The sequence below is a fragment of the Podarcis vaucheri genome (assembly GCF_965113315.1).
Source record: "Podarcis vaucheri genome assembly, chromosome: 14".
In the NCBI taxonomy this organism is placed as follows: Eukaryota; Metazoa; Chordata; class Lepidosauria; order Squamata; family Lacertidae; genus Podarcis; species Podarcis vaucheri.
In genome coordinates this window covers 54,585,471-54,611,537 of record NC_138752.1, presented here as the reverse complement: position 1 = coordinate 54,611,537, position 26,067 = coordinate 54,585,471, and the positions used below count along the sequence as shown (strand labels likewise).

The 26,067-nt window shown below is 54.9% G+C and overlaps 2 protein-coding genes and 1 pseudogene across 5 annotated transcripts in view; 2 read left to right on the top strand and 1 right to left on the bottom strand.

Annotated features, from left to right (window-relative positions):
* MGRN1 (mahogunin ring finger 1) overlaps window positions 1-16,133 on the top strand; it is a gene marked incomplete at its 5' end in the record, with an annotated part of 82,230 nt that extends 66,097 nt beyond the window's left edge. Inside the window, 16 exons of one of the 3 annotated variants that reach the window (XM_082199762.1) lie at window positions 1,635-1,753; window positions 2,291-2,379; window positions 3,285-3,431; window positions 4,456-4,573; window positions 4,969-5,035; window positions 6,623-6,675; window positions 7,009-7,056; window positions 8,038-8,106; window positions 8,565-8,724; window positions 9,625-9,734; window positions 11,056-11,279; window positions 11,508-11,625; window positions 13,011-13,056; window positions 13,878-13,994; window positions 14,480-14,524; window positions 14,846-16,133. In XM_082199762.1, the coding sequence (XP_082055888.1) occupies window positions 1,635-1,753; window positions 2,291-2,379; window positions 3,285-3,431; window positions 4,456-4,573; window positions 4,969-5,035; window positions 6,623-6,675; window positions 7,009-7,056; window positions 8,038-8,106; window positions 8,565-8,724; window positions 9,625-9,734; window positions 11,056-11,279; window positions 11,508-11,625; window positions 13,011-13,056; window positions 13,878-13,994; window positions 14,480-14,520 (1,526 nt within the window). In that variant the 3' untranslated portion in view covers window positions 14,521-14,524; window positions 14,846-16,133. The remainder of the gene's footprint in view (window positions 1-1,634; window positions 1,754-2,290; window positions 2,380-3,284; window positions 3,432-4,455; window positions 4,574-4,968; window positions 5,036-6,622; window positions 6,676-7,008; window positions 7,057-8,037; window positions 8,107-8,564; window positions 8,725-9,624; window positions 9,735-11,055; window positions 11,280-11,507; window positions 11,626-13,010; window positions 13,057-13,877; window positions 13,995-14,479; window positions 14,525-14,845) is intronic. The other 2 variants (XM_082199761.1, XM_082199763.1) reach the window with 2 other exon arrangements.
* Window positions 16,134-16,278: 145 nt separating this feature from the next.
* LOC309519226 (forkhead box protein J1-B pseudogene) lies at window positions 16,279-19,741 on the bottom strand (annotated as a pseudogene). The gene is made up of 2 exons (XR_014224620.1): window positions 19,295-19,741; window positions 16,279-18,309 (listed from the first exon to the last, which is right to left on the bottom strand). The product of XR_014224620.1 is annotated as a forkhead box protein J1-B pseudogene (transcript).
* A 4,295-nt stretch (window positions 19,742-24,036) lies between these two features.
* NUDT16L1 (nudix hydrolase 16 like 1) lies at window positions 24,037-25,736 on the top strand. The gene is given in 3 exon segments (XM_082199460.1): window positions 24,037-24,234; window positions 24,237-24,364; window positions 25,070-25,736. Coding segments are annotated over 3 exon segments (558 nt in total). The 5' UTR covers window positions 24,037-24,119; the 3' UTR covers window positions 25,385-25,736.
* Window positions 25,737-26,067: the final 331 nt, after the last annotated feature.

Below are 26,067 nucleotides of genomic sequence, written 5' to 3'. Positions count from 1 at the left end.
TTGCTGACCCCTTCAGTCTAGTCCCTTCCTTGGTTCCATTGTTTTTCAATATACTGCATGTCCATTGTGTGATAGCGCAGTTTAAAAGGCCCACGATAAAAAGAGCCTTTTTACCTGGCACCTGAAGATGCAGGTGAGGAAGGCACCAGCTGAGCCTCCCTGGGGGAGCGCTCCAGGAAAGGGGAGCCACCACCAAAAAGGCCCCTGCTGCTGCTGCCGCCCTCTGGGCCAGTTCGCCTGGAGGGATTGCGGTCTTGGGCCCTTGAAAGGTCCACAGCAGCACGTTGAACGGGGCCTGGAAACAGAGGGGCATCCAGGACGAGAGGACCCTTGGCTTTCCCTCCAAACTCTGCCATCCTGATCCCCACCCCAAAACGTGACCAGAAGCCCCCCCCCCATCAGAACAGCCTGGTGGCAGGTGCCTCTTCTGAGAAGCCAGGAGACCACCTGAGCATAGCCCCTCTCCCCCCCCCCCGGGGGAGCCAGCCACTGCAAAGGGGCCAGTCAAATGGGCAGAGAGGAAAGAAAACACCTGCAAATGTCATTGCTGGTTTTTAATCGTTTGAACATTTCAAACAGTGGCTTTTCCCGGATGATTATCATGTATTATTATTTTCTTTGTGAGCCACGTCGAGTTTTTGGAGTTCTTTATAATCAAGCGGCGTATGAATTTTGTGAAATAAAATAAATAAATAGCCACTGGTCCCAAGGGCCCCTCAGTGCCCCTTGGTCTTGGAGTCAAAGAGAGGGCTGTCGATTGCATGTCTCGCTTGTCTGCTTTCTGGCGGAACAGGGATGTTTGCAGAGTTTTGCTCCAGTGTGTTTGTGATGCCCCCCCCCCCAGCTGCTATGAACCAGAACAGCTGAAAATGGAGCCTCTGTGCTCCGTGGCAGCCTACCTCTGAGTCTCTGGTGAGGGGGCCACCTTCATGCCCAGCTTGTGAGCTTCCCAGAACTGCTCACTGATGGAAACTGGGTGACATGGGTGTCTCTTCCCACCCCCATGTACAGCTGTAGTGGGCGCCCCGGGAGCTGTTGCCCTCGGATCCCGCTTGCAGGCTTCCCTTGGGTTGGCCACACGGAGAGCAGGATTCCGGAACAGATCCAACTGCAGCCGGGCTCTTCTAATGTTTTTATCATGGCGGGCCCCTCCCTCCTCTGAGCCATTGCTAGGCAGCAGCAGTGGGCTGCCCCCTCCTCTTCTCTCCCTCCCCCCATATCACCTGCCTGCCAGCTCTCTTCTTCCAGGCACCTGCCAAATAGCAAGGTGGGTGGTTGTATGCCTGCATTGCACAGCCCACGAAAGGGGCTCCTTCCACAAATCTTGGGGGGGGGGGGGCAAGTGTAGCTTTTGGCTGCCAGCTGGTGTGGGTGTCTGCCCTCTCCCACTCCAGAGAGAGGCTGCTGAGCCCCGCCTTGTGCCAAAGTCCTGCCAGTGCCCTTGGCATCTGTGCCCGATCTGCGGTGCAGGTCCTTTCTCGACTGTGAGGCTCACTGTGTGAGTTGTGAAGATAAAATGGGTGGGTGGGTGGGGGAAGAACTCTATACGATGACCTTGAGATCCTTGTGTGGACGACGGTGGTTAAAAATGTAATAAATACACACGTAAAACTAGATCTTTGCCTTCTCTTCAGGGAACTACTTTGCCAGTCATTTTTTCATGGGAGGCGAAAAGTTTGACACGCCACACCCTGAGGGCTACCTTTTTGGGGAGAATATGGACTTGAACTTCCTTGGCAACAGGCCCGTCCAGGCAAGTACTCATGATTTTGGTGCACCAAAATGAACCGGGGGGGGAGGGGGAGCACCAGCCAGCCAGCTGTTTCAGAGCACAGCCCCCATCACAGCCATTGGATGGGGGTTGCCGTTGTCCCAAGCAGCTGGAGCCTGCCAGGTCAGAGCAGGGTGTCCTCACAGGATCTCACCTGAATTATGACTTCTCAATTCGAAGGGTTGCAGGCGTGTGTTTTTAAACAACTTTTCCCTGAGGTTGAATGGGGTTCAGAAAAACAAAGTGAGAAATACTGGTGGATTTCAATTGGGGGAGAGTGGACCCCTGATTGCTGAATATGTACAGCTCTCCCTTTTTTGTTCTGGCTCAAACCCTTCCAGGGATAGCAGACAACCCTGCGTGGAGGTTTCCTCCTGGGTGTGCATGTGGAGAGAGCCAGTTTGTGCCAGTGTTGGGGGTGGAGAGCGGCCTGCCCCCCTCATGTCCTATGTCCTCCTCTAGACCTTCCCCCTTGCTTTGTGTGTGCTTTCTCAAGAGGCTCCTGGTTTTTCATTCCAGTTTCCCTATGTAACCCCAGCACCTCATGAGCCAGTGAAGACCTTGCGCAGCTTGGTGAATATCCGCAAAGATTCCCTTCGCCTGGTCAGGTACTGCAGACCCAAACCCCCATGGGGTGAGACTTTTCAGGGGGCCAGGGTGGAATCACAGCTGCCTTAGCCTATGCTCTGCTGAGGCCAAGGAGCTTAAAATGCAGACTCTGTGCTGAGTTGGCACGGGGGGTGGGGGGGGGGAGAGGTTTGAAATTGTGTCTTTTTACAAAGAAGGTGCTTAACTTGCCTTCTTTCCGTCTGAGCAGGTTGCTTGATTTTCTGACATTCAGAGGCTTCCTTTTTATTTTATATTGTGAACTCTTGATTGTGAACTGAAGAAGGAGGCTTCCTTTGCCTGTCCTAGTCTTAGTGTGCTGCTGAACAGAGCATTTTAAGTGGGGGGTGTTTTGAGTTACAACAAAGGTTGCGCTTAGTATCACATTCCACACTTGCAGTGAATTGTGAAAATCTGGAGATACGCAAGATCTAGAAAGCAGGTGGTTTGAAACCTTGCTTTTGCTTGTTTCTAATTCTGGCCAAAATGGAGGGATTGAGAGGGATGGGTTGAGGGGCTTGAGAATTCTGGGCAGGGGAACATGAATAGAGGCAAGAAGGCAGAGGAGTCTGTCTCCTGAAGATCAGGTGTTTATTATGTATAATCTTATTGTGATAATATTGTTTCATGGCATACGTGGCTTCAGGGACCATATAATAATAATAATGGTAACCATTAATATAATAAAACCATCAATGTAATAAATATTGTGCATATCTTAGAAAGCATTTTAGACAGTCCCATCAGGAGAGCTGGAAATGTGATAGTTGTGAAGATAGTTTGAGTGGGTGGGTGGTAATAAAGAAACAGAGACGGCTGAAGGATTGAGTTTCTGCGCCAGGTGAGAGATTGCAGCAAGCTTAATGTCTGAGCTCACCTGCTGTGACTCAGCCTCCCTTTACATCAGGTACAAAGAGGACGCTGACAGCCCCACTGAGGAGAACGGGAAGCAGAAGGCCTTGTACAGCCTGGAATTCACCTTTGATGCCGACGCACGCGTTGCAATAACCATCTACTGCCAAGCGACGGAGGAGTTCATTAGCGGCATGGCCGTGTGAGTGCTGGGACTCTGGCAGCGAGGGGCCTTGTGGGGAGCCCGTCAAAGGGATCATGTGTCTTTTGGAGACATCGTATTCACCCACCCATAGTTCTGTATTATTTTATTTATAAAAGTATTTACACACAGCTGTTTCATTTTTTAAAGCAGTCTACAACAGTAGTACATAACGCCATACAATAAAAGCCATATAGAAAAGTTAAAATCAGACGTCAGATAACTCTTGTGGAAAGATGTACTTTTAATTGCCCGCATCAGCCTGGCAGAATAGAAGAGTATTCAGCAGGCATTTAAAGGTTGAAACAGAAGGCGCCTGCGTGATCTCCAGTGGCAGAGAGTTTCACAGGACTGGGCCGATGACACTGAAGGCTCAGTTTTGTGTTGTTGTCAGATGAGCCTTGCCAGCTTGGAGAATGACCAGCGACACTCCTGCACATAATCTCCTCGATCGAGCTGGGCTATAAGGGATTAGGTGATCCCTGAGATACCCTGGGCCTAAGATGTTCAGGGCTTTGTAAGCGAATACAAGGACTTTGAACCTGGCGCAGTAGTAGACGGGCTTTAGCAATGGAGCCCCGTGTTGTTAACTAGACATTCTGCACCAGCTGGAGCTTCTGAACCAGGTCCAAGGGCAGCCCCATACAGTGGTCAGGCGATCCCTGTTCTGGAATGGTTGTAGCTGGCGAACCAGCTGAAGGGATGGGGATCTTAGCTCTTAAATTCACCAGCTTGGCTCAGCAGAAAAATATATTGCCATCCCCAAGGTCTGGCATCCCTGCCCCACTGAGAGCTGCACTCTGGGGTAGTTTGGAGACGCCCTTCTTTCCTTTATGTCCAGAAATCTGCTAGCTTAGCTCAGGGTGCCAGCAGGTCCACCTGCACGTGACATGGTGTGCTGCAGCTTCCGTTGCTTTTGGCCTGTGCTTGGCCATGACATGGAAGGGTCTGGATGTGGCCTGTGAGAGCCCAGGAGCTGCCTCTGGGTGTGACGCTGAGCCTCTCCTCTTCTCCCTGCCTGCAGCTACAGCACAAAGAACCCTTCTCTGCAGTCGGAAACGGTGCATTACAAGCGAGGAGTCAGCCAGCAGTTCTCGCTCCCATCCTTCAAGATAGACTTTTCGGACTGGAAAGACGACGAGGTGACGTTCCTGGCCTCTCAGTGCCTCCCAGATTTGGGCCTTTTAGCTTAGCGGAGTCACATAGGCTTGTGTTTCTCCCGCCTGCCTCCCCCGTCTTAATGAATTTGCTCCTGGGGGTTTGGGGGGGGGGTTGAAAGCAAAGCAGTTGTGGTGTCCTCAGCACAAATTTATAAAGGTGCTGGGAAATGAAGTAAAGATCTTCCAAGGGGAGGGGCTGGAAGCAGGGAAGGAAGCTGAGTGGCTGCTTGGCCTTCCTTCCCATCCTGTATCTCTCCCCACACACACACACACAAAAGGAGGTTTTTTGACACCTTTCCCTTGGAGGAGTTCCATATGGAAAGGCACAGGACTCGCTACCAGGTGGACTAATCCCTCTGTTTGCTCCTTCCTTCCAGCTGAACTTTGATCTGGACCGCGGCATCTTCCCCGTCGTCATCCAGGCTGTGGTGGATGAAGGCGACGGTAAGACCCCCGCTTTGCCTTTGTGCCCCTGGGAAGCGGAAGCAATGGGGCTGGCTCAGGGGCACCAGCAGGGTTTGGCCCAGAGGCTGGAGTGGCCTTCCCAAGGGGCCAGGCTGCGCTGGAATCAGACAGTCCTGGGAAAGGTCTCCACCATGCTAGTTTTTCTGTGTTGGGGCTGAGCAGGGTGCTGGAGGGGAACTGGTTTGCTGGCTCTTGGGCAGGATTTGGCTCATGCCACCTCCACCTTCTGTTCCCATCTGGGACTGTCTCCCTGTTCATATGCGTCTTCTGGGACACAGGAGAGGCTCTGTGCTAAAGAAGGCCTGTTCTTTAAGCCAAGCAAAAGACCCGCGTTGCCCAAGAGATTTGGATTGCCAGCAGTGCTAGCAGATTAACTTCAGTGTTTCCTATTCTTAGAATAATTGCGTATCCCTTTTTGAGAATTTAGTCTTACTGATGTACCCTTTCTCAGGAGAAGTATTTTTTTACATTTTTTTTTAAACCATATATTGTAAAGCTATTTATAAAGAATTATTAAAGCTACCCCCTTATCATTATTATTATTAATTGGGTAGTTGTAATAATACGGTCGAACCTTTGTTTTCGAGCAGCTTAGTTCTCAAACGTTTTGGCTCCCGGACACTGCAAATCCAGAAGTGACTGTTCTGGTTTGCGAACTATTTTTGGAAGCCGAACGTCCGACAGGGCTTCTGTGGTTTCTGACTGGCTGCAGGAGCTTCCTCAGCTGATTTATCTAGCTGAGAGCAAATTCTGCTGTGAACCCTTTGAAACCCTTTTGTGTGCCCCTGCGGATACACAGACCACACTTTGGGAAACACTGCTCTGGCTTCATCTGTGACACTTCAGAGAGATATCCCTGGGAGGGAAACAACAACTGGAGCCTTCTCTCCTTCGCCTCCATAGTGAGATCTCTTGTGCTGGAAGTCTTCAGCCAAGGACTGTGTGTCAATAAAGCTGGAGACAATGGCGATGTTGTTTGAAGCAGCTATTGCCTCTCCCTCTTAGCTTTTCCCATCATGCCGTGGGAGAGAAAACGAAAATATTATCTTCTGTTTGTGTAACTGGTAGCCTGGGTCAAGAAAGCCCCCCCCCCCAGCCTGTGGTCACATGACAGTTTGATGAAGAGGTCAGCCCAGTGGGCAGCAGCTGTGAGAAAGGTGAATTCCATGCCAGGGAGCATTAGGAAAGGAGTCGGAACAAAAACGGTCTCTAGTGCGATGCCATGTTTGGAAACCTGGGTACAATTCTGGTTGCCTTGCCTCAAAAAGGAAATTACCAGGAGGGAAAAGGGTTCAGAAAAGGGCTTGGTTCAGAACCGCCTGCTGACCTCCATCGTATGCCTTGATTGTGCACGACTTCTTCCTTGGTCACCTTGAAAGCTCTGCTGCCCATGTGACCATGTGGGTAGCCTGTGCAGCTGGGCTAGTGGGAAATCCCAACTTTGGAGAGTCCTACTGCGGGAGGACTCGGGCCCTGATCCTCCTCCCTTGTAGCCTGGCCTGATGGGGCGTTTGGACTGCCTGTCGCCTTGCCCCTGATCTCATGGGCCTTCCGCTTTCCCCGCAGTTGTCGTGGAAGTGACTGGCCATGCCCACATCCTCCTGGCTGCCTTTGAAAAGGTAAGAAGCCCCCTTTTGCCCCATCTGAGCAGGAAATGGCTTTGGGTGGTTGCTGGACTAACAGCGCTGGCAGAGGCGAGAGACATTGCCTTGCCTTCTCCGTGGCTCCAGCCTCTCTTGCAAGGCCCCTTTCCGCTCCTCTCTTGCCCTGTTCTGTTTGGTGCTTTGAATGGGGAGATTGCAGAATCTGGCAGCTTGGATTGTGTAATCAGAATAAATCCTGAAAATGCAAGTGGGTCTGTGCATGGAAGGAGGGTTTGCTTAGCAAGCAGCTGAAGACTTTTCATATTAAATGTGCCAACCTATCTCTCCCGTGTCCTTTCCCCTCACCAGCATGTGGATGGCAGTTTCTCAGTGAAGCCTTTGAAGCAGAAGCAGATCGTAAGTCTTTGTCTGTCTGCAAGGATGGGGCTTAATCTTGTTTTTTTAAGCTGTATTTCAATCAATTGTAAGCCGCCCTTGGCTGGGGAGGGCAGGGTATAAATAAATTATTATTATTATTATTATTATTGGCAGAGGGGCTGGCTGACATCCCAGAGAGGCCTGACCCCCACCCAACTTATCAAGGCCCACTGGATTTACTGCACTGAGAATGTGTAATACAAATATTTAAACCGTTTTTTTTAAAAGGAGGTTTAGGCAGATTCACAGATGATAAAGTTCTCTGTGGGTACTAGGCATGATGTCCACAGGATTGAAGGCAATGTGCCTCTGAATCAATACCATTTGTTGCGAGTCCCAAATAAGAGCATCAGAAGAGCCAATGGCCCACGTAGTCCAGCACCCTCTTCTCACAGCAGCCGACCAGATGCCTGTTCTGGAAGCCCAAAGGCAGGACTGGAGCTCTCCCCCTCCCCTTTCAAGTAGCCAGTGTTCAGGCGCATGGTGCTTCTGACAGTGGGGGTGCAACATGGCCATTGTGGCAAGTAGCCATTGATGTGTTGTTCCTCCCCTGCGCTGCCTATGGGGTTCCCAGAGCCGTCTGATTGGCCACTCCGAGGACAGAATGTGGGGCCACATGCACTTCCTTTGGCTTAGCCAGCAGCTGCCAGGTTCTTCTGACTTGTGCTTATGCTCAATGAAGAGGACATTGCTGCCCTTTTATTATTCTGGTTTTGGTTTCCAACCTGATTCCATCCTTTTTTCTCATTTGCCTTAGATGGTTGTTTCTTCGTGTTTAGTTTTCAGCTGTGTATTTGTATCATGTTGTGTTTAACTTCCATTGCAAGCCGCCTAGAATATCCTAGTGGAAATAATAGTAGTAGTAGTAGTGGTAGTGGTAGTAGTAGTAGTAGTAGTAGTAGTAGTAGTTAAGAGTAACGATTAAAAAAGAAGCAAGCAGCATTTCCTGCTTCCCCACAGGTGGACCGGGTCAGTTACCTGCTTCAGGAGATCTATGGCATTGAGAACAAGAACAACCAGGAGACTAAGGTGAGGAGAGGGAGCGAGGAAGGGGAGGCCATCAATTCTCCCAGGGCTGCAAGGCAGTCAGAGACCATGAGAGGAGCGCATCCCTCTGTCTAAAAGGGGAGTAAGCAGAGGTTCTCCCTTGAACGTTCCCTTTCAAGGCTTTTGCTCTCCAGAGGGAGAGAAGTTGTCTATTGACCCACAGCAACAGCTCAGAGCTGTGGCTTTCTTCTGGCATCTGCTTAAGCCAAATCCTGCTAAGGCACCTTGTGAGTGTGTGCCTCTGAAATTTTGGGGCTTTGCCTGTTGTGGGTGGGGTTGATCTTACCACCTGCTGCCAGTAGTGTTGGGTTGGGTGGTTCTGTCTGTCAGAGTCCGGAAAGGGGCCCCTGGATTTCTGCGGTACAGCGAGAGTTCTGAACGCTGAGCTGGGCCACAGGAACATCCAGTGAGTTCTCTGTCTCCCTCTCCCCCCACTGCAGCCCTGTGACGATGAGAACAGTGACAACAGCAACGAGTGTGTGGTGTGCCTCTCCGACCTGCGGGACACCCTCATCCTTCCCTGCAGGCACCTTTGCCTCTGCAACTCGTGTGCCGACACCCTGCGCTACCAGGCCAACAACTGCCCCATCTGCCGCTTGCGTGAGTAGCAGGGGGGCGGAGCGGGGCAGAGGTGAGGGAAGAAGCCCTTTGCAGGCCAGGAGGAGGCCAGCAAACCTGGGGCTTGAAGCACAGAGACCCTTCTCCACCTTTGATCACACTGGGCAGCTTTTCCTCTGGAGGCTGCCGTTCTCATTGCATGGAGCAGGCTTGTTTTCTACTGCCAGCGGATTCAGGTCTCAAGGAAGGAGATTCCGACTAAGCATTAGGAAGAATTTTTGGAGGGCAAGAGGCATTCAACCGTGGGAAGGACTCACAGAACCCACAACTCCCCTGGAAGGTTGCAGTCTCTTCCATTGGAGGTTTCTAAGTGGAGGTCTGATGGCCATTTGTCAGGGATTCTTCAACTGCGATTCCTGCACTGCAAGGGGTAGATGATCTCGGGGTCCCTTCCCACTCTAGAGTCCTATGATGCCCGGGGGGGGCACGTTTGTTCCCCCTGTTCAGTGAAACTCTCATGGGAAGTCCTTTGCTGATGGGCAGGGATGGAGCAGGGAAACATGAGCTCCGTGGATTCAGTTTCTGCGGTATAGCAAGGTGCACATGCCTTGCCACACGAGCGCAGGAGGAGCATTGCAGGATTCCAGGTTTGGTGCCCATGCCTGTTTCTGAGGCCTGTGCCTTTAAGGGGCTCTGCTGGGGCAGCAGCTGATCTGCCTTGGCACCTGGAACGGTTGCGTAAGTCAAAGCCGCCTGCCTCTCTTTGCAAAAGCAGTTGCTGTGTTCCCCAATCAACGTGGCTAGCAGGTGGCTTTGGGGTCCCAGCTCCCAGAGGACTCTGCCCACAGCCCAACCCGTAGGAGGCAAAGATGATGTGCCTTGCCCCTGGCAGATTTCGGGCGCAAGAGATGAGACTGGGCTCCTCTTGACTTCCCCCCTCAGCCTTCCGAGCCCTGCTGCAGATCCGAGCCGTGAGGAAGAAGCCCGGGGCCCTGTCTCCGCTCTCCTTCAGCCCCGTCCTGGCACAGACCCTGGACCACGATGAGCATTCGGTGAGAAGCAGCCTCAGGCGTCTGGGAGGGGTCAGCAGAAGGGGTGGTTTCACTCCCCAAAGCACACTTGAAGCACTGGGGGTGGGGAGGATGCATCTCTCTGTGTGGGGTGGAGGGCAGGTGGTTTAGGTTCTAGGCAGACATGGGCTCATCCCCACCTTTGCTGGGGGCTCCTGGGGGCCTTTTCTGCTGAGCTTTGGCTGTCCCCCTCAGGTAATGGGGGGGGGGGAGTCAGCCTGCCTCGTAGAAGGACAGGAAGCCATAAAAATAGCAAAGGAGAGAGACAGGGAAGGAGGAAGAGAAGGTGTGTTGCTATCCCAGTGGATGGGAATAGCTGTTTTCTTTCGTTTTCTTACTACTACTACTAATAATAATAATAATATTAATAATAATTTATATGCTGCCCATCCAACTGAGCTGCCCCAGCCATTCTGGGAAGCTTCCAAACATTTAAAACACCGTATCCCCCCTTCCCTCCATCTGGGTGCCCGTGGCAGTGGCTTACAGGGGGTTCCCAGGCAGCTGAGCTTTAGCCTGTGCCTCCAGACTCTCCCCTGGGACTGTTGCACAACCCTGAGAGTCCCCAGCTCAGTTGGCCAGAGAAACAGAACGTGAGACAAGTAACAGCAACAAGAATGATCATTCCTCACAAAAGTGACTTGAAGCAACTTAGGAAGATAAACTCATTGCTAAACATAAGGCCATAACAAGAGCCTGCTGGATCAGGCCAGAGGGGGCCCATCCAGTCCTGCCTCCTGTTCTCCCAGTGGCCAGCCAGGTGCCCCTTGTGGGGAACCCGCAAGCAGAACAGCAGCTCCAGAGCCCTTGGCCTCCTGTGGTTTCCAGCAAGGGGTTCCGAAGTCTTGCTGCCTCCGACTGCTGAGGAATTGCCCAGCCGTGCTGAACAGCAACCACTAAGAGCCCCCTCTTCCTCCATTAATCTGTCCAGCCCTCTTTTAAAGCCATCCAAGTTGGTGGCCATAAGATGTTTCTCTCCTGTCCTGATAAGGAGTGTGAGATTTTGGGAAGATTTTAAACTACTTATTGTGGTTCTTGTTATTTTTCTCTCTGGTGTTTTTGTCGTCCTTAAATGTTGTAAGCTGCCTTGTAAAGCGTTAATCTTAAAAGGTGGCGTATAAATGTCTCCGTGGGTGTCTTCTATTGCCAGGCAGTGTGTTTAGCTGCAATTCCTGCAGTGGGGGTTCCAGTCCTGCAGTTCTGTGAGGGCAGAGCTCAAGAGGCTTCAGTGCCGTAGGGATCAAACTGCAACGACGGATGGCAGCGGCTGAGCTTTTGTCTTCCTCTCCTTCTCCCTCCGCAGTGTTCGGACAACATCCCTCCAGGCTATGAGCCCATTTCTTTGCTGGAAGCCCTGAACGGCCTGCGCTCCATCTCCCCCTCCATTCCCTCGGCTCCCCTCTACGACGAGATCACCTACACGGGGGTCCTGGACGGACTTCCCCTCTCTGGAAGACCCCTGGTGGGGTTGGACCGAGCTGTGGAGAGCAGCCATCAGAAGAGCAAGCGCAGCAAGTCACCAGACAGGTGAAATCTTGTGGAGAAGCCTCTTTGGATCGCTCCCTCTCGCCCTCCCCTACGCCAGGTCCTTCCTTGCTCCGTTTCCCAGTCCAAACCTTCACCTGTTCTCCTCTGCCCAACGCCTGAAGCTCAGGGCTCCTTGTGCCTTGCCTCTCGCCCCAGAGTCAAACCGCCCCCGCCATGCGAGCCGCTGCCAATCCCCTGGGTCGCAGCTGTGTCTCTTGTTCTCTGCAGCACCCTCCGGTCTCCCTCGTCACCCATCCACGAAGAGGATGAGGAGAAGCTTTCGGAGGACTCAGACTTGCCACTCAGCGGGACAGAGCTCGTGCTGCAGGAGGGCAGCTCCCCAGAGGTGAATCTCTCTCACTCTCTGCCTGCCTGCCTGCCTGCCTGCCTGCCTGTCTGGCTCCTGCCTCTTTGCTAAGCCTGGAGTGGCCTGCTGCTGGGGCCGGGCTTGGGGCTGCTGTGAGCCTTGCTGAGTTGTCAGCCTCAGAAACGTACCTCCTTGCTGCCTGTTCCTGCTGACAGCTGAGCAACCGCAAGAGCTCCTTGGCCAAGTTGGACTGTGTGTGCGTGTGTGTGTGCAAACTGGGTCGTCTTGCAAAAAGTTGTAGTTTTTACTGGCATCGGGAGGTGGCCAGTATACAGCAGGTGGGCTGTTTGGGCCGCCCACCATGAGCTGCTACAGCTGGATGCTCCCATGGGTGGTCCTGATCACCCGTCTCCTTCCCCTCCCACACCCCACCCTCATCGGCTCCTGTGGTCCCATCCGCACACCAGGTGAGAGATGAGCTGCTCTTGCCCTTTGCTTGCAGCAGTGCTGATGGCTAGGGAAGGGGGCAAGCCCTCTTGATGTTGGGTAGCAGGCCACTCTCCCCAAGGGCTCTGGCAGGGGTCTCCCTCCCCACCAAATGTGATGATTGAGGAGGAAGGACCCCCTTGGGAAGAAGCATCCCCTCCGTTGCTGGCTTCTGCTCTGTTCCTCCCCATAACAGCCTTGCTTAACACACCAGTCCCTTCCCATGGGCTTCCACAGCCTCTTCCCAGACTGAGGGAAACGGAAGCTCTTTTTTCTTCTCCATTGACTTGTCAGCCTAGGAAGCTGAGCGGAGCCTGGCTACCAGATCAGGGGATTTTCCACCAAGTGTGGAGGGGCAGTATTGCCTCTCTATCTCCCCGCTGGCCTTTGGTGCCCGGGCTCCCACTTCCACGCAGCTGCCGCTTGGACCTAGCTGGAAACTGTCGGGCCCAGAATGTTTTCTCTTGACTTTCCAGATTTGGGGGGGGGGGGGCAACAATCATCCAGAGAGGCATTGGCAGCAATCTTCCCATATTTTGGCCGGTGCTTGAACCCATGTGATTTTTATTCACAATTTTTATTCCTGCTTACATGTTATCTTACTGGGTTTTGTGTCATATTTTTATTGTATTTCTATATGCTAAGCCTTTTTTTGTCATTGTGGTCACCTGCTTTGAATATACTTTTTTATAGGAAAACTGGGCATACATTTTACTAAACCAAAAAATTGCCCTTTTCCCCCTTGAGAGCCCCAAGTGTCCCTTTCAATGGGATCCGGAGCAAACCTATTTCCTGCACGAAAACAAAACTCCCCGCTCTGGAATGGTGCTGGTTTCTGCCCATTTGGAACGCAAAGCAGGGGCCTGTATAGCGACCCTCCTCCTTTGCAGAAATGAGACCCTTTTCTTTTTCTCCTCCTCCTCCTCCCATCTTTCAAGAGCCTGACAGCGGAAGAGGCAGAGGCAGACAGCCCCCTGCAGCAAGGTGAGCTCTGGCTGGGCCTGTGGTGGGTGAGAACTGGCGGCGGGGGGGGGGGAGTATCCTTACCCTCTGGCCTGATCCCCTCCTGGGTATATGTCGTGTCTGTGCTATTGAACATGGGCCTGGAAAGAACCCCACTGCTAGGACTGGTCCCCTGGAGGGGCAGCTTGGGCAAAGTGGAGCAGCCACGAGAGCAACGTGTAGTGGTTAGAGTGCTGTACTAGGACCTGGGAGAGACCACGCTCCACGAAGCTCACTGGCTGTGACCTTGGGACGGTCACCGTCTCTTTCGGCTTTACCTACCTCTTGGTTGTGGGGATTAAACGAGAAGGGCAGGAGAACCAATAGATAAGAATGTTGGCTATTTCGTAGATTAGTGGGGCTGCAGAAAGCGTGCTGGGGAGACCACACATTCAAGAAACGCAAAAGTAACTTTTGCTAGGTTTTAATAACAAAAACAAAAACTCCTTTTACACTAAATTACAATATATCCATAAGCATGACCCATCCACCAGGGTACTGAGAGAGCTACATACTGCTCTTTATATATACCATACCCAACAGCCTTATTACCACAACTTAACAGCACCTGCTATACTTCTTCACAGCTGTAAAACTAGGTCACATTATTTGCTCTGGCCTTTAAAGAAATACACATCTTGTGGAACAATAATGGACCTTCAAATTTAAAGAGACCATTCACCAAAGAAATGCAGAGATGTGAAGGCCTTTGGTAAACCCTTGATCTGGGGGCCCCTGGCCAAGGCGAGGGAGTGGCAGCAGGCCAAGGCGCTGAGGCTTCCCCTTCCTTCTCCCTCTCGCAGGTGCCCAGCCTCCCTCTGTGGAGGCCCTGGTCCAGGAGAGCAGCAGCAGCAGCACCTGTGACCCCAGCAGCCTCCCCATCCTGGAGAGCGACCTGCCAGCGGACGTCTACCTGCCAGGTAACATCGGAAGGAGCCCTTGCTGGTGACTGGCGCTCCTTCCCCTCCGCTGAGAGGGGGATGAGGCCCTCGCTTGGCCAAGAAGGAAGGGCCCTGACCCACCTGTCCCCCGTCCCCCCAGCTTCATGCGCCGCCCTGGCTTTTCCTGCTCCTGCACCCATTGCCCGGCTGCCTTTGCATCGCTGCTGCTCTCTGTGGGGCAGCCATGGCCCTGTTCTGTACATCCGTGCCACACAGGCCCCATCCGTGTGGCACAAGGAGGAGGGCAATTGGGAACGGGGGGGGGGGGGTTGGGAAGCACATGCAGAGGGGGCAGAAGAGGCTGAGAGGCAGAGGGTGAGGCTCGTGGTGGGTTGCAGAAGAGGCCTCCGCCCCGCTCTTGGGCACCACCCGATGCCCACAGCAAGGGGGGGCGTCTGTCCGTCCGTCTTTTCTGACCGCTTTTTCTAACGTCTCCCCCCTTTCTGTCTGCCCCGCCTGGGCAGCCCTCGGCCTGGACTCCTGCTCTGTTGGGATAGAGGAGTAAGCTGGTACGTCTCGTCTTTCCTCCCTATACGCTGGCGGGGGCCTCTTGGGAGGGCGGGTGGGGAAGGGCAGCCAGAAGTGGGGCAAGGGGGCGGAGGAGAGGGGGGGCTGCAGTGGGGAGGGGGCTGAGATGCGCAGGGCAGCTTCCGCCCTGCTGTTGGCAGTCTCTTTCAGGGGCCAGGCACCCCCCTCGGGGTGTCAGAGTCGGGTGCCCTGCCTTGCTTCTTGCTCCCACCCCATGCCTGGGGGGCAGGAGGGCTGAGAGGGGCAGCAGCACCAGGGCTCCTGAGCCGGCCTCTTTCTCTCTCCCCCCCCCCCAACCGCAGGATCTTCTGACTTCGCTGGCACCCTCCCTGGCCGTGGGACCAGCCAATCCGGGCAGCCCTTCCTGTTCAACAATCCCCGCCTCTGCGTGGAAAGCGGGCAGAGCCCGTCCTGAGCGCCTGGCTCAGGGTTCGAAAGCCGCCGAGGTGCTCACAATGCCAAACACCCGGGCGCATCTTCTGGGGCGGCTCCTCTTTCTGCCTGCCTGTGGGGAAGCAGCCCCCTCTGCCTCCCTTCCTCTTCCACCAGCGAAGGATCCTTTACGGGACACGGGTTCCGATGCTGCGGCACGAGACAGACATTCCCCCTCTGCGGGGCTCAGCCTCGGACCAGGACTCTCCCCCCCTCCCTCCAAGGGACTCTTCTGTGTCTTTGTACAGAAATGCATGATATTCAGTGCCCCCCCCCCACATTGGCCGTGAGGCTGGTGTGATGGACAAGATTTCCTCCTGCCTTGCTGTGCTCTCTTCCTGCCCCCCCCCCTCTTTGGACATATCTGTTGGCGCCTTGGCCTTTTTAACCCCTGCCTCTGATTTCCCCCCTCCTGCTTTCCAGCCTGCCTGCTCTGCTCCCGGCCGGCACTTGGGGCTCCTGGAAGAAACCCCCATCTAGGCACGGGGGGGGGGGTGCTTCTTCCTGCTCCTGCAGAAAGGGAAAGTGTGTCAGGCACAAGGCCCTTTCTGCCCTCCTCCTCCTCCATGGACTTCCTGCCAGGGGGTGGCTGGACTCCAGAGGGGAAGCCAGCGAGGGGCGGGAGGGACTCAGCTGGACGTGGCCTGAGGCTCCCCACTGGCACCTGCTCCTTCTGCCCCACAGCTGCTGCCCCTCCTCCTCCACCACCACCACCTGCTGCTGCTGCTTTGCTGCAGGATTTGGAGGCAGAGCAGCAGAGCCAACCTGGGGGGGGGGCACTTTTGCTGGAGGGTGACGCAGAACCTGCTGCTTCCTCTCTTGCCCTGAGGCCGGGGCATCTGGTGGGTGCCCCCTTGTGCTGGCACTGAGCAGGAGCCTGTTCACCCCCCCCCCCACCTTGAGCTCCACGGTTTGGGGCTGTGCCCAGGTGTGCCTTCTCCTCCTCTTCCTCCCTCCCAACTGCTTCACCCAGAAGGCGGGGGGGGTGAGGGGTGTCCTTGTGGACTAGCTGCCTGAGGGGCTGCCAGCTGCTTCCTTGCCCCCCCCCAACTGCCGCCTTTGAGGGGGCCACTCTCTTTCCAGGCCCAGAGAGCAGAGCTGGGCCAGTGTGTTTCTATATTTATAGTAATAAACCCTTCCTGTGTCGGTCTGGTTGAAGCTGGTGACTGGCTTTTTCTTGTTGGATTCTTCCTTCCTGGTGTCCGGTGGGGCACACTGACCATGTGGACAGGGGCACACGCAGCTCCAGTCTCTTCACTGACCTGAGGAAGCCTCCCGCCTTTATGGGCCTTACGCCAATTCAGGCTGCTGGTACCTTGAGAGGAGTGACATAAATGTTGGGAGTGGCCGTGCTCTGAGTTTGCCTTCTGCCCCTTCCTTGCCTGCCCAACAAGCCACTGCCCCCCTGGCCCTTCTTTCCCACCAGTCAGGAGTGGTTCTGCAGCAGCCTTGGCATGTGGCCCACCTCTGCCACTCACCCCTTGGCACTGCAGCCAAATCTACTGGCAAAACGCTTTTGACCCAGACACCAGTGCCCTCTCAAGCCAGGCCAGTGGTCCATTCAGTGGGGCTGGTGGAGGAGAGACCCGCCTTTCACCCTTCAGGGGCGGCAGCTGCCTTGGGTGGGGTGCCCCAGGGAGGGGAAGGGATGGTGCTGTGCTCTCAGCCAGGCCTCGCTGGCCCCTGCCCTCGCAGATCTCTCTCCCACCCTGGCAGGTGAGCAGGACAGTTTGTTCCTCTGAGGAGGCTGGCCGTTTGGAGGAACAATGAGCCAGCCAATGCGCTCAGGCTGCCACTCTTTGTCTCCAGAGCACTTGCCCAACTGCCCGAGGCAGGTCCAGGCCTGTCTGCTGCCCGGTGTCCATCTCCTCACCAAAGGACAGGAAGGAGAGTTGGTTTGCCTTCCTCCCTGCCCAGGCACAGAGGAGCAGCTGGCACATGCCTTAGCACATGCATGGCATGGGAATGCCCACCTCCCACCGGCACCTTCAGGGAGTTTGCCAAGGGAGCTCCGATGCCCTTCCTGGCCTGCCTTTTAGCTGCTAGCCAGGAGGCCTTAGCTGAACCCCTTTCCTTCCATGGCTGCCGAGGCTGCTCAAGGAAGCAGAAACCAGACAAAATTATTTGCATATATTTACTTACAAACATTGTGCTGCCAAAGTTGATTTGGAAAACGGATATTGGTTTTGCATGCACAGGAAGGGAAGGAGGGGGAGGCCTTGAAGTCTTCTGAATAGGGAGAGGACGAGAAGTGCCCCCTTTCCCCTGGTTTCTTGGCCCCCAGCCCTTTGGCAGACCCGCTTTGCCCATCCTTGCACCTCTGAGAGTGTGCTCATCGGTTTCAGAAAAAGCTGTACATCCCGAGCTAACGGAGCTCTGTTGTGCCTTTTGACATTTGGGAATGCAGGCGCTCTGCCACCTGCTGCCATACACACCACAGCATGACTTGCATCAAGCAAGGCTATGACTATGGCGGACACCCCCAGCCTCTCTGCTCTGGGGCAGGGCTGCCCACCCCTGGCAGAGGTCAGCTGCAAACCAAGGCCACTTCCGCTTCTGCTGCATCTTCTCATTGCCTCTTGGGGGCCTGCAGAACTCATGCTTCCCATGGCTGCATCTCGGCTAGGAAGCCCTCGACAAAGCAGGTGCCTCCCTCCTCCTCGAAGGCCCAGGGGGGTCCCAGCGGCGGCTCCGTGGCTGCTTCCTCCTCCCCCCACGGTTGGCCCAGGGGCTCGGCATACAGCGTCAAGTCTTCCACCAGGGCTGGGACAGGGTGAGGGGGACCCTCTTGGCTCAGAGGACTGACCGGCTGGTCAGAGGAGGCCAGGACCACCTCCTCTGCGGCCAGGGAGCCGAGGGCTGCCGTCAGCTCCAGGTCCTCAATGCTGCTCCCGCTGCCAACGAAGGTGTCCTCCAACACAGATGCCCAGCTGAGGTCCCCCGGCAGAGCCACCCCCTCTCTGCCCACAGAGGCCAGAGGCGAGCGGGACCCGGTCCAAGCAGCCTTGCTGGTGCCCTGGCCTGGCTGCTGCTTGCACTTACCAGGGTGGCGCTGCCCCCCGGGCAGCTGGGGCTCCTGGTCCTCTTGCAGGGGGCCTCGTCCCCTCCCTCGGAAGCAGCTCAGCTCTGCACCGGAGGCAGGCAAGGGGGATGTTGCCTGAGTGGCCGAAATGCAGGGAAAGGTTGGCACCCGCCTCCGCCGGAATATCCCGTCGACGAACCTGTCTGCGTGCTGGGGGTTGATCCGCCAGAAGCCCCCCTTGCCAGGCTCGTCTTTCTGCCGCGCCACCTTCTGAAAGCACTTGTTCAAGGACAGGTTGTGGCGGATGGAGTTCTGCGGAGGAGACAAAAGGCCCATGGGCAGGAGGGGAAGAAGGGGGGAGAGAGGGAGGGGTGAGCAGAAGGGCACATTCCTGTGCACGGGATCAGGCCAGGGGGATTCCACTGGCCCCTCATCCTGCTCTCACAGGAGCAAGCCAGATCCCTATGGTGAGAAACTTGCAAGCAGGACCTGCTGCAAACCAGAGCCAGTGACTGGCCTTGTGCCTTGTAGCCACCAATTGACCTCCATGGATTTGCCCAACCTCTTTTAAAGCCATCCAAGTTGGTGGCCATCACTGCCTCTTGTGGCAGGGAGTTCCATAGTAACTTTGTACCCCATGGAGAATTGCTTTCTCTTCTCTTTGTCCTGAACCTCCCTGTCTTCAGTTTTGTTGCTGTCCACAAGTTCTAGCATTTGCAGGAGAGGGAGGAAAACCTTTCTCCATACATCCACTTTCTCCAAGCCACGCCTAATGTTCTCAAGAGCTGCCTCTTCCTTGCATTTCCCCCAAACTAGAAAGTCCCAAACGCTGCAACCTTTCTTCCCGAGGGAGCCCCCCTGGATCATTTGAGGTGCCCTTTGTCTCTTGCCCTGCAAGAGAGCTCCCTGGCAGAAGTTATTAGTGCCCATCTGAGGAATGTTCCGCTCCCCCCTGCCCCTGGTTGCAGCAGCCCCTCCTGCCCAGCAGAATGGGGAAGGGCACCTCTGGGGCAGGGGGAGAAACTCACTCCCCATTTTTTCAAGTCCACAATATTGATGGGAGGCCAGCTGAGTCTCCCCCTTCCCTCTGGGCCTGGCCCTTCCTGCCTGATGTCATTGGAACACAACATTCTGCCTTGTGCGTGTCCTTGGTCCATTTAGCGCAGTATTGTCTCCCATCAGCCATGGCTCTCCAGGGTTTCAGGCCAGAGTCTCTCCCCTGCTCTGCCCCTGGGGACTGAACCTGCTCGCCTGGCATCTGCTTGCAAGACCACCTGCTGCTCAGGCCCCGCCTCACCTGCCAGCTGGGCTCTGCGTGGCGGTAGTAGCAGAAGTTCTCGGTGATCCAGGCGTAGATGGCCGAGAGCGTGAGCTTGGCTTCTGGGCTGGCCCGCATCGCCATGCTGATGAGGGTGGCGTAGGAGTAGGGCGGCTTCACCTGCCCGTTGGTCCGGTAGTCGAGCGCCTCTGGGGCGGGAGCGAGGGGCGGCAGGGAGGAGCTGGAGCTGGTGGGTTGGCCCGTCCCCGTGGGCGCCCCCATGGCCGCGGTGTCGCCCGCGGGCGGGCTGGCGGGCGCGCAGGAGCCCTGCTGCAGGAGGCTGGCAGAGGAAGGCTTCTCCGGGCTGGCGGGGAGGAAGGAGAAGCCCTGCAGCCACTGCAGGTTGGTGAGGCTGTCGTCCACGGCGCCGGCCCCGCAGGAAGCGCCCCAGGGCTCTGCGCCCAGCTTCGGCCTCACGAGGGACATTCTCCCCGGCCGGAGTCAGATGCCGTCCTTTTCTCCTGCGACGTGGGCGTCGGAGGGGAAATTCTCCTGCGGGGCCAGAGACAAAGGACAAGCTGTTGCTCCGCCAGGTCCCCCGCAGGCGCATTTGGTTACACGGGCTCCATTCGCCGGGGCCTCGCCAGCCCGCCTGTGCCTTGGGGAAGCGGCTCCCCGGGGACCAGCGATCCGGTTTCGGAGGGCGCGCAGGTGGCAGCCGCCGAGGCTTCGTCTTTACACTCATTAGGGGAGTGCACAGCTCGGCTGTAACCCGACCCGGCCTCTCCTCCTCCTCCGCCACCCGGCGCTAGGAGACCCCAGGCGGTTGCGCGCCTGGCCAGCCCGGCTCGCGAAGGCTGCCGCCTCGGCCCTCCTTGCGCCCACCTGCGGGACACGAACTCGAGCGCAGTGGCTCGCAGGAAGCTGGGGTTTTAAATCCGCCGCGTCCTCTGGTGCCACCTGCGTGGGGCAGTGCCCCCCCTTGCTCCTTGCTCCACCAGTCTCTCTGCTTCTGAGGAGCGAGCACCCTTGCGCGGGAGCACCCAGGCAGCTGCCACCCACGCGCAAGAAACGCCCTCAGAACCAGGGAGCAGCCAGAAGTTGGGGCGCGGGGAGCAAGGTCTGGAAGGGGGGCCCTTGCCAAGGAGGTGCCCGGGCTGAATGGAAGGAGCATCGAGCTGGCCGGAAAATTAGAAGAGAGGTGGAGGGGGGGGCAGCCGATGGGGGGATGGAGGGGGGCATCGTTATCAGCCCTGAGGTCTCTAGCCCGCCCACCCCAAATTTTGGGGTGCATCGCCTGTGCAAGGGCCTCGTGCAAAACTCTGAAAAGAAACAAAGCCCCCCCTCCAGTTCCAGGTGCCCCCCTCCCCTGCAAGCGCCTACCTGCTGCACCGCAGCAACAGGCGAGGTGCGGGCCGCCTTCTGCGAGTGCCAGGGGAGAGTGGCGCGTCCGGCTGGCTCTTTGCAGGCGATGGAGAGAAGCAACCTGTTCAGGCTGCCACCCGCCGCCGCCCCCCCCCCGCCGCCAGCCCCACATTTCATTGGCTGTCGAGGCCACCTTTTGTCTCAGCCGCCGCCACACGCCGCCACCTTGTGAAAGCTGCTGCGCTGCGGGAAGAAAAGGAGGCAGTTACGCGCAATATCGCCAGGTGCTGGGAAGTTTTGGGGGTCCCCAAAGTGGCTCCCAGGAGCCTGAAGAAGCAGCTGCTGGCAGCCTGTCTGCCTTGTTACGCCTCCTCTTGGCTGCCTGGCCCTTCGTAGCACCTCTGGGGCCAAGGGGAGGTCGGGAGAGCAGCAGCTCCGGGGTTGGGACAGAGGTGCCCCTGGGGCATGGCGCGCACACAGCAGAGGCAGCCTTTTTGCCTTCACGGGTCTCCCCGGCGGGGCCTCCGTGGCCTCTGTCCTGGGTACCTAAGAGCAGATTGCACATATAAACCACAACACACGACTCAGCTATGGAACTCACTGCCACAGGAGACCAACTTGGATGGCTTTAAGAGAGGATGGGGCAAACTCGCGGAGGATAGGGCTGTGGGTGGCTCCTGAATCCCAGTTGCTGGAAACTACAGGAGGGAAGAGGGCTCGTGTGCTGCGATGCTGCTTGCAGGTTCCCCATTGTACACCCTGGCATCTCCGGGGCCATTGTGAGAGCAAAGGGCCACTTTTCTGGTGTTCTGAAAGGTTCATTTTCCAGCCGGGACCCCGGTGGACCTTAAACCAGGGCTCCTGCGCCCAGTCAACACATTCCTCTTTCCTCTCTGCGAGTTCATTCCATTAATTCAACTTGTCACCCAATTATAATATTGATATGGCAACGTGGGGAAGACTTTGGAAAGGAGATTTAAAATTTATAGCATGCTGCGCACTAAAAGAAAACTACATGAAGATGTTGTATAGATGCTATTTGACGCCTAGCAAGCTGACAAATTTAAAGCCAATATATGCTGGAAGTGTAAAGAGAAAGAGGGTACTTTTTTCACGTGGTGATTCTGTAAGGTTGCAAAGGCCTTCTGGGAATTTGTTTATACTATAATGAATTGAAAAAAATGTTTAAAATAACTTTTGTTAAAAAACCAGAAGCTTTCCTTTTAGGTATACTTGGAGAAGGGGCGCCAAATATCAGAAAAAAACTATGTATGCTATCAGGGCTGCCCGAATGATATGCGCACAAAACTGGAAAGAGACGATTGGCAACTAAAACTGATGAAATACGCGGAGATGGAGAAACTTACTGGAAGACTAAGGTATCAGGATGATAAACTCTTTGGAGCAGAATGGGGGAAATGTATTGGACATATGAAAACAAACTGTAAACAACTAAAAACATTAGCAGGATTGATATAAACAGGAGCCATAAGGATTATAAGGGAATTAAAAAGGATAAATGGGTAAAATGGTTAAATTAAGATATGCAGTAAGAATTTGCTAGAAAAATAAGAAACCGCAGGAGGGAGGGAAGGAGCAGAAAACATCACTGGGCTTGTGTGTGATTTATATTTATTGTTTAATATTGTAAAATGAAAAAAATAAATTAAAAAGGGGAAAACCAGTCACCCAAAGGGTCCCTAAGCAGAATAATCACACCCTTGATTCACAATCTTGTGTCCCTTCAAAATAATGTTCAGATGCTTTATTAAAAATACCAAAAACTGGTCCGGAGCGAAGCTGCTCCCTCCGCTCCATCCGGCCCGGGAGGGGAAGGCAGCACTCTGCGCATGCCCAGAGCATCCTCGCCCCGCCCCGCCCCGCCGCCCAACGGACCACATTTCCCAAGACGCCCCATCGAGTCTCGAGGCGGAGCCGCTGTGAAACGAGCAGCCTCTCCATTGGGTCCAGCGGCTGCCAGTCCGCCACGCGGCGCCCCCATTGGTCGTCGTGTCCGCGGCGATGGCGTCGCCGGAGCTGGGGGGACGAACGGCTCCTCTCGTCGTCGGGCAGCCGCGTCTCGCCGCGCCCCGGACAGCCGCCTCCGCCTCGGGCCTGGAGCCGCTGGGCGTGCCGGGCCTGGCCGAGCTGAGGCCCCTGAGGCGCTCCGCCTGGAGCCACGCCCTGCTCTACGCCCCGCATCCCGACATGCTCTTCGGCCGCATCCCGCCGCCTTCCTGTGAGGGGCGTGGCTTGAGAGGATGAGGCGCGGCGTATGGGAGCGATGGCTCCGCCCACGCAGGGACGCCACGTGCTCAGCAGTCCACGTGGGAGGTCGGCCGAGGGCTGCTGTTGTTATTATTATTAATTATTATTTATTTTCCTTGGGGACCGTGTACCCCTAAACATTTTGTGAATCTAGGTTTGGCATCATTGAGAGGCAGCATTTCAATATGAGTAGGAAAATAAGAACATTTTTTTAGAAAGAAAAAAAAGCACTGATAATTCCCTTCATCGAGAGACCACAGGGCGGATTATTATTATTAGATATTTATTATTATATATTTACACTCCGCCAACAGGAACTCAAGGCAGCGTACAGATAAAAACAGAGAACACAAAAATACATAATTAAATCATAGTAAATGAGGGCGGAAAGAGAAATCACAGACACACATCACTGTGTGCAGAACTGGGGTGAGACAGTCAGAGCATAATGTTGGCCCATCTGCATGGAGCCCAATTCAAAGTGCAGCTTTTGAGCTATAAAGCCTATGAAGCAGCTCAGGACCACAATACCCAAAGAACCGCCTCTCCCTATATTAACCAACGCTGTGATTTCCATCGGAGGCCCTCCTTTGTGTGAGGTCTGGAGGGTGGCAACACAAGAACGTATCTTTGCAGTGGCTCCCCAGTTGTGGGATACTTCTCCCCAGGGAGGGTCACCTTGCGCCGCCATTGCCAATTTTTAGGCGCCAGGCAAACACGTTTTTCTTCAGCCAGGACTTGGGCTGCTTGTGTTTCTGTGCGCTCTGGCACTCATCAAGGTCCTCTGTGCACCAGAAGCAGTTTCATCATGCTAGCCAGGTGACCTGGAAAAGCTGTCTGTGGACAAATGCCAGCTCCCTTGGCCTGAAAAGCGAGATGAGCACCACACCCCAGTGTCACCTTTGACTGGACTTAACTGTCCAGGAGTCCTTTATTGGCTGATTAATATTCTACAGCCTTGTAAATGTTTCTGTGGGAAGGGGATTTTTTGTTTCGTTGTTTCTTGATTTGACTATTTGTGCTTTTATCTTGTTTTTTTTCCTTGTGAACTGCCCCGAATTCTTTTGAGGAAGGTTGGTATATAAATCTAATAAGTACCGTATTTTTTGCACAATAACACTCACTTTTTTCCTCCTAAAAGGAGGGAAAAGCCTTCCACAAAAAAGGGAGCTGCTGCAGAAAATGGATGCCCTAGTAACACGCTCCTCCTTTTCCTCCTCCTGTGTCGCAGATGCGTTTCAATGGCCCTTTGGGCTTCCCTGGAGGGTTCGTGGGCTGGTGGTTCTGGTCACTGGAGGACGGCCTGAACCGGGTGCTGGGCTTGGGTGGTGTGTGTCTGACAGAAGCCACCTGGCTTCACACACCACAGAGGGCCCCCAGCAAATGGCGGCCCACTTGTATGCCAAGCAGCTGACCTTGCTGGAGCTGCATGCTGTCGAGTTCAGCGCCGTGCACTCACGGGACCATGGACTGGAGGCGGGGCTCCAGGGGCCGACAGCAGCACAGAGGGCAGATGGAAGTTCTGTGGAAAGGCTGCTTAGGAGGGCTGTGGCCACGAATATTGGAAGGAACAAAGGGTTAATGGGTGGGAGAGCTTGATAGGGCTTCCCCTGGGTGGGGGCTTTCATTTGGTGGCCTTAACCTCAGGGCAAAGGGCATTCCTTAATCTTCCGAGCAGTGAGGCTCTAGACTGCAGTGCAATATATAGGTTTTCCTAGGTAAAGGTAAAGGGACCCCTGACCATTAGGTCCAGTCGTGACCGACTCTGGGGTTGCGGCGCTCATCTCGCTTTACTGGCCGAGGGAGCCGAGGTACAGCTTCCAGGTCATGTGGCCAGCAGGACTAAGCCACTTCTGGCGAACCAGAGCAGCGCACGGAAATGCCGTTTACCTTCCCGCCGGAGCAGTACCAATTTATCTACTTGCACTTTGATGTGCTTTCAAACTGCTAGATGGGCAGGAGCAGGGACCGAGCCACAGAAGCTCACCCCGTCACGGGGATTCAAACCGCCGACCTTCTGATCAGCAAGTCCTAGGCTCTGTGGTTTAACCCACAGCGCCACCCGAGTCCCATACAGGTTTTCCTAGCGCAGAGGAAAAAGAGCCCTTTGACTGTGGGTGATGGTGGGCTGCAGCATGGTGGTATTTTCTGGTCACAGAGCATTTGCCTGTGCTGTTGCAGGTGATGGGAATGGTTCGAGTGCGCCTGTACACCCAGAAAGATCGCATGGGCGGGCTGCCTTCCTTCCTGGGGAATTCCTTCGTCAGCACAGCCAAATTCCAGCTCCTTTATGCCTTGAAAGTCTTGAACATGGTACCTGCGGAGAAGCTGGCAGAAGCTGTGGCTGCCACGCAGAAACCCCAAAGGCCTTCCTCAGAAGCAGCCTCAGCCGCCCCCACAACCGCTCCAGCATCGTCTCCTGCCGCCTTCTGGACCAACAGTCAGGCGGGTGCCAAGGTGCAGCCTCTGCAGCAGAAGGAGTTGTTTAGGGACTGAGGAAGAGCGAAGGTGGAGAAGGCTTTTGCCACAAGCCTGCACTGTGCCGCCGCCTTGCTACCAATGGCTCAGGCCACCCCAAGCCCTCTGGAAGACTCAGTCATGAGGAGACGTTCCACTTGGTGCCCTCTGGACTGCTGGTGCTGGCCACTGGATTTATTTATTTAAAAAGCCTGTTTGTGGAAAGGCCTCAGAGGTCAGGATGGGGTTTTTGGTTCCTACTTTTAACACTGCACTTCAGGATATTTATTTTTTAATGTGATAGCTTTTGAGCACCAGAGGAGTTAATTTTGCTGCTGTGCTTAAAGTGGAGACCAGAAGAATAAAAAACTTTTTTGTTGCACCTGCAGAAGACTAGGCTTGTGTTTCTACCCAGCTGTTAAAACTACATAGCTGACCTTTTGTTTGAACCTACATAACTTAACACAGGGATGCTCCAGAATGCTGTTTCTCTCCCACAGGGGTATACAGTGGTACCTCAGGTTACATACGCTTCAGGTTACATACGCCTCAGGTTACAGACTCCACTAACCCAGAAATAGTACATCGGATTAAGAACTTTGCTTCAGGATGAGAACAGAAATCATGCTCCGGCGGCACGGCAGCAGCAGGAGGCCCCATTAGCTAAAGTGGTCTTCAAGTTAAGAACAGTTTCAGATTAAGAACGGACCTCCGGAACAAAT